This window comes from Malania oleifera, chromosome 5 (assembly GCF_029873635.1).
Source record: "Malania oleifera isolate guangnan ecotype guangnan chromosome 5, ASM2987363v1, whole genome shotgun sequence".
NCBI lineage: Eukaryota > Viridiplantae > Streptophyta > Magnoliopsida > Santalales > Ximeniaceae > Malania > Malania oleifera.
In genome coordinates, this window is record NC_080421.1 from 3,567,297 (window position 1) to 3,574,570 (window position 7,274).

General features: G+C 39.0%; 1 protein-coding gene across 4 annotated transcripts; it reads right to left on the bottom strand.

Moving 5' to 3' along the window:
* Window positions 1-2,003: 2,003 nt before the first annotated feature.
* LOC131156635 (probable aquaporin PIP2-8) lies at window positions 2,004-6,234 on the bottom strand. Of its 4 annotated transcripts, none has more exons than XR_009137045.1 (5): window positions 5,399-6,103; window positions 4,990-5,285; window positions 4,760-4,900; window positions 3,735-4,511; window positions 2,004-2,319 (listed from the first exon to the last, which is right to left on the bottom strand). XR_009137045.1 is itself a non-coding variant. In XM_058110476.1 (4 exons), exons 1-4 carry the CDS (start codon window positions 5,676-5,678, stop codon window positions 4,392-4,394), a joined length of 837 nt encoding a protein of 278 aa, XP_057966459.1. In that variant the 5' UTR covers window positions 5,679-6,234; the 3' UTR covers window positions 2,004-4,391. The 4 variants fall into 4 exon arrangements, 2 of the variants coding, with proteins under 2 accessions (XP_057966459.1, XP_057966458.1); XR_009137044.1 differs by having other exon boundaries at window positions 2,004-2,314; window positions 3,338-4,511; XM_058110476.1 differs by having other exon boundaries at window positions 2,004-4,511; window positions 5,399-6,234.
* Between the last annotated feature and the right edge of the window lie 1,040 nt (window positions 6,235-7,274).

The following is a 7,274-nucleotide window of genomic DNA, read 5'->3' on the forward strand; positions in this document are numbered from 1 at the left end:
TGCTTATCTTGGAAAAATCATAATATTTTAATATAACATAGTTTTCATGGAAATTATACTCATGCCACACAAATGTGAGTAACCTTCTAAACTCATAATTTGTTCTGAAATCATATTCTCTTACAAAATGTGTTAAAATCATTTCCCTATTCAATAATAGTATTCCCAAACATAGTTCTATAACATACATATTTTTTGAAAATAAATGTTGTATAATAATAAATAATTTCATGAAAATGTTGACTAAATTTATCCCCTTACCTGACTTACTGAGAAGCCCACAAAATTAACCAAACCTACTCTTGTGGTGTTCCTAGCTCAAAACCCTAAAATTACATTTTCCCCACAAAACTTTAGTATTATCTCACCCAATACATTTTCCTCGGTCCAAAAATACCAAATGTCTTATAAAGCTTAAAATAACTAGCTTACCCAAATTTTGGGATGGTGTCCAAGTTAACCTAACCAATAATCTACTCTAGCAAACTTGTGAAAAATCTTCCCAGGAGTAGTGTGGTGGCTTCCGATTGTCGAACTGGCGAAGAACGAAACTGGAAACCTAGAGAGAAGGTAGATGAACTATCCTAGAATGAGAAAGTTTGAAGAGAAAATGGTTTTTCTCGCTGAATCCCGAGTTTGGCCTATATATAGAAAGTTGTCCACGTGGCCTCGTCGACAAGCCACAACACCTCATCGACGAGTCCAAGAAGGAGGTCCGTCGACGAGCGCATAACCCTCGTCGATGAGTTTCAGCCCCTATAATCAACCCTCTCGGTGATATCTCGTCGACGAGACACACGCCCACGTCGATGTGCCCAGGAAGGCTGCTCATCGACGAACATTTTTCGCTCATCGACGGGTCCTTGCTGAGTCCCCCTTGGAATTTTCCTTTTCTCTCTTTTCTTTTATTATTTAATTACTATATTTCTCCAGGTCTCTATAGGGAGAGTTTCTCTCTCTAACATGACCCCTTCATAGTCTTTGTTCGGAGTGTCTCGTTTATACATATAACACGTGGGCAATGATGAAAACCCTCAATGGATGTTGCAAATGACCAAAATACAAATACTAACATTGCAAAATTTTCATATCCTGGAATAGTAGTCCACGTCCACTTTACTATAATACTAGGATTGTACGCGCACATCGCTTTCATCCACTTCGGTAAGGTTTAATATGAGATCTCCCAATCGCCAAAGACTTGAGCAATGACCTTCTGTTTGCCCAACCACACCTTTTTATACGAGATAGAATAGCCGAAACGACGATCTATGAGGGAAGATAAGTGTTCTCCTGTTCAAATTATATGCAATATCAATTATATCTTAACCTCAACAGTAACTTGAGGATTAAAAAAGGACATAATTTGCAGGATGTGATTAATTATAAAAGCATCAAAAATATTTTTTTTCCCCACATGCTTTCTACATATTGTATTTCTTCTGGCTTTTTAAAACTTTACTCCATCATGTTCATCACCCACAAATGCACAATTCTCCAAGCATATACAAGATGTATAAATTAAAAAGGTTGTAATGAATAGTTATAAATAAATAAATCATTCAATAATTTATCAACTATCCAAAAATTAAGCATGTACGCTATAAATACAAATAAACAATATATAGTTAGTTAGTTAATCAATACAGGAATACAACTACTTCAGGTAAGATGTTTAGATTACAGGCATTATTCCTTACAAGCTATAAATTCCATACATGTTTGTAGAAGTCCAGATGAATTACTAATTTCATACTAAGTTCAAATTCTAAAAACTACTTCTTAATTATGCTTTTAGACTCATTTTGGAATTTCAGTTATAGCTATTGATCCCAACCACAAAAATCATTCCAAATTTCTCACCCTATCAAACATGTTGTCTAACATAAATAAAAGATAAAAAAAAATGTAAATCATATAATATAATTCCATGCTATCAAATACACAATTTCACATGCATTCATCATTTATTCAAATAAATTTAATATGAACAAATTCAGACATGAAAAAAACCTCAAATTGGGGTTCCCGAAGGATGCTTCAAATTACCAAATTTAGTTCAATACAACCAAATTCAACGTATAAAATACTAATTTCTACTACGAACTAACACAAATTTGTACTCAAAATTCCAAATCATAGCAAAACAAGAACAATATTTAATGTAGAAAACCATACCCCATCTGCCTTCTTTATATAATAATACCTTCTCAATGTTCACATTCTACTTCGTCTCACATCATTCAATGGTCACCTACAAGTTCAGAGCTCGTCAGATCGTCCTCCCCTCTGTGATGTCCAACTCGTTCTCGGCCTGCTCTGTGATTTGCAGAGAGAGAGAGAGAGAGAGAGGAAGGAGAAAGAAATGAAATATTATAGTAAAAAATGTTACTCCAAGTAGCATTTTTTGACAACATGTGTCAACGGGCGGTGAGCTCTTCCAGATTAAAAATATAATAGATCATCCCGCATCTTTTATTTAAAAAAGGCCGAGCCATTCAGGGTCATTTGTTTAGGACCCAAACTTTTTAAAAATATTTTTAAATAAATTAATATTAAAACCGGAATGAGCTCTAACTATTGTAGCCAGGCCAGTGTAATATTAATGGGTCCTCCTGTTTATTTTATTTCCTCCATCTGAAGGATTGAGGCTGCGTTTGAAATCTGCGTGGGGCACCCAGAAGTGGCACAGAATTAGTAAAGCATGATAGGTTAAGAAAAAGAAAAGGGTCGGTCATCCTAATCCATCACGAGAACCACTTCTTTATTTCGGTAATGCCTCTTCGGTCCCATCATCAAAAATTGGTTCTTCCAACTTCCACCAATAACAAAAAGATTGTTTTGATCATCATCATCATCATCTAGGGGGCCCCACACCATGTGGTGAGCATGACTTTGCTACCCCACTATTTGCTTGACACGTGGCGACAGCTGGATGGCATGTCACCCACCCTCCTCACTCACATCACATGCTTCTCTAGTGGGTTTAGGGCTTACAGCTTGGTAGTCCCACTGGTTGGCTTTTTCTCCAAAAGCAGACCTGGCCTGCCCTCGCTTCTCTCAGCCCATCCCCACCACATGCAGAGACTCACAGGCAGACCAGTCCACCTCTCTCTCTCTCTCTCTCTCTCTGTGCGCCCTAAATCTGGTTAGGGCTCCAAATGAATTAAACAAGAACTCATTCTCTCGTAGACTAGGTTTAAACTTGAGGAGGTTTGATTCATTCAATAGACTTGAGTCAAAATTATTTATGAATTTAGTTTATATGAGAATGAATTAAGCTACATAAACTCTAGTAACCTTAAATGATAAAATTAGTTCAAGGTCAATATGCTACCTTCCCGGAAGGAAAGAACTCTAGGGCAGCCCTTTTTTGCATAATAGAACTCGCATCCTTCAAAATAAGAGATCCTAAAAAATAAAACTATTAGTGAGCTCATTCATTTTGCTGGAATCCTCCCCCATTCACTATATACCATGATGCATGCTGGTATAGCCCGATGACTCATTTGCAGCCCTACTTCTAGTGGAATCCTAATCATGCTGGGATAGCCCAACGACTCATTCGCAGCCTACTTCTAGTGGAATCCCATTTGCAGCCCTACTTCTAGTGGAATCCTAATCATACTGGGATAGCCCGACGACTCATTTGCAACCTACTTCTAGTGGAATCCTTACCATGCTGGGATAGCCCGACGACTCATTTGCGCCCTACATCTTAGTGGAATCCTTACCATTCACTATATAGCATGATGCATCATAGGAGAAGCTGGGTTCTGATTGCGAAGTTTGATGAGTTAGACAAAACTTGACTCGAGTCGATTCATTTGCGTGTTGGTGTCTCGGATCGGAATTCGCACCGTTCTCTATATACCATGATGCATCATAGGACAAGCTGGGATCTGATTGTTGTTCTCTTGTGACCATTCAAACAAATGCGTCTTGGGTATTTTTTCTCTTTTTTTTTTTTTTCTTTTTGAGATGAACCATAATGTGTGAGCGGGATTTTTTTCATAGATAAAGAATGCATTAGAAGAATAAACAGTACATAATAATATACTAGGAGAGGCTTGATGATGCTAAAGACCAGAGAATTTGCAGCACTGCACACAAAAAGAAAAAAAGAAGAAACCATGACCACCAACCAAACACCACTAGGCCTAACTCCAGCAATATTACACAGCCAAACTAAGGAAAAAAAAATTATAAAGGGAAAAAAAAAAAGAAGGAGGATCTGCATCATCCTCTCGTACACACAAACAAACAAACAAATGGATATGGGCGAGGGAAGAGAGATAATGATCAGCTAGCCTTCATGGAATTTTTCTTTTCTTTTTTCCTTTGGGATGAGGAATGGTGGGTAAGGGGTGAGCGTGGGTGGGTGTTCTTGTTTAGTTGGTGGGGTTGCTGCGGAAAGATCCCAAAGCTTTAATGGCTGCTGCCCTCAGGATGTACTGGTGGTATGCTGCTGCTGCCAGTGCTCCCACAAATGGTCCAACCCAGAAGATCCACTGTTCATATTCAAAAAAATAAAATAAAAAATCTCAGCCATGATCATCATCATCATCATCATATAGATGCTTAGGACTAACATACACATCTTCAAGAAGAAAAGCTCTTGTGCTTAAAAAAACAGACCCACCTTAAGGATACGACTATTCATTAAAACCCACATAATCAATTTGTAGGAAGAGAATGTGTACACTTGCAAAACTAAATCTGCAGAAAGCCAAATTTGTAAAAGAGAAAAAGAGCTTACATGGTCGTCCCAGACTTTATCATTGTTGTAGATAACAGCAGCACCGAAGCTCCTCGCAGGGTTGATGCCAGTGCCGGTGATGGGGATGGTGGCCAAGTGCACCATGAACACTGCAAACCCAATTGGCAGCGGAGCCAGCACCTGCACGGGATCAAAACCCCAAACCCAAATATGTCTGTGAGTGCGCAACATCTTGATCTGTGCTGCTAGTAGTACTACAGTGTACTTACAGGGACGTGGGAGTCGCGGGCGCTTCTCTTGGGATCGGTGGCGGAGAAGACGGTGTAGACGAGGACGAAGGTGCCGATTATCTCGGCGCCGAGAGCTGTGCCCTTGCTGTAACCGTGAGCGACAGAGTTGGCGCCGCCGCCGAGGGAGTTGTAGAAGTGCTTCATGAAAGCCTTCACCAACCCCACTCCGCATATGGCTCCCAAGCACTGCGCCACCATGTACGCCACCGCGCGTATCAGGGACACCTTCCGAGCCAAGAACAGCCCGAACGTCACCGCCGGGTTTATGTGACCCCCTGTGCAAAAAATTAAAAGGGGATGGTGAAAATTGAGAACCCATCGATAAATTGAACAAAAACAGAAGATGGGTTTTGAGGGGATTTCAAAATCAGCTTGATTTGGGTGTTACCGGAGATGCCAGCGGTGCAGTAGACGAGGATGAAGATCATGCCGCCGAAGGACCACGCGATGCCGAGGAGGCCGACGCCGTCGCAGGGGCCGATCTGCTTCTTGTGGCCGATGACTGTGGCGACAGTGACGTAAAGGAAGAGGAGGGTGGCGATGAACTCGGCGATGAGGGCTCTGTAGAAGGACCAGAGCTTGAGCTCGGCGGTGTCGATGAGGGGGGCCGGTGGAGGGTCCACGTAGTCCTTCCGCTGCCCTTCTTCGCTCACTACTTCCTTCGACATCTTCTTCTTCTTCTTTCTTCTCCTTGTTCCTAGCTTCTCAGTGGGCAGTAGTAGTTACCGAGTACTGAACAGTGAACACTCTACAGCAATTTATCTCTCTAGAGCTCTCTCTCTCTCTCTCTCTCTCTCTCTCTCTCTCTCGCTAGTGGAGGCGATTGCTTTAATGGATGGGGGGCGTGAAGAGCATTTATGGATAAGCTCTGTTTCTCTCTCTGCTCTGCTTGCAAATGAAAAATATAGATTGCTTTTTCGGTAAAAGAAAAAAAAAAGGAAAAAAAGAAAAGAAAGTAGGTTGCAATTGAAAATTTGTGGAGGCATGAGAGAGACGAAAGAGTACTGGTCGGTCAGAAAAGGAGGAGAGAGAGGGAGAGAGATAACCGTTGAGGTGGGGTCTGGCCTTGGGGCTGGTGGCTGGATGCCAGGCTGACCCTTGATCCTTCTGCCCTACAATGCACAAAGTAGATGATTAGCCATCACATGCTGTCCACTGTCCACTCTCTCTCGCTCTCTCTCTAAATATTTCTGTGACTTCCAATCATGTCCCATGTCTCCATTCCCTTTTTTTTTAATTTTAAAAATATTGAATGAAGTTTCCAATCTTGAATTTGCATGTGTTTTTCATAAATATGATTAAAAAAAATGCGTCACAATTTTAGTGAATTAAGAGAAAATTATAATTTACAATAAAATAATGACTTCCTTAAGATATAACAAAAAGACAAAAACTTTTTATGAGATTTTGAAATTTTTGACAACTCTGTAAGTTTTTATGAGTTTTAGGAATTTTTCTTGAAATTTGTCAAAAAATACAAACATCCCTTTATATTTTTCTAAAAAATAAGTCTTTAAAAAGGATATTTGTATCGTTTTACTAAACTTTTTACATTTTTGAAACCTAAGAATAGCTCTCTGAGATTTTTGAAACCCGAAGAGTGGTTCTTGTCTTTTTTTAACAAACTTTAGGGTAATATAGACTGTTCTAAGTAGCCATAGTCGTATGGTTGACCATTTTTGTAACACATACACAATATCATAATTTAAGGGGAGAATTAAATTGACTAAGCATAAATATTACTAACATATTCTAGTGATCACAAGTTGTTAAGATTTTGAAAATATATATGATTTTGTTTAAAAGCCCTTAGTTGATCATTTCATTCAAGTAATCATATTCACTTTAAAAGATGTTATATTAAAAGTCTTAGATGTAATGACCTGCTATTCATCTTCCTTTTATATATATATATATATATATATATATATATATATATATATACTATAAAATATATTATGCTCTACTACCTACTAAACTAAACCAAATCATCAACCTAAACAGAGGGAAACAGAATCCATATAAACACAATCTAGAAAATATACAATACCAGAGTGTTAAAATGTGTCCCCGAAATATATATATATATATGTCTGTTTCCCAAAATACCCCCAACTGGACTAGGGCTATACATAAATACTCACTCTACTGACAAGGCAGTACTGAGGCCCCTCTATCTGTGAGCCTAATCTGCTTGCCTATCTGAATCACCTGAAAAATGTTAAAGTAATGGGATGAGATGACACTTAGTAAGACGAATATGT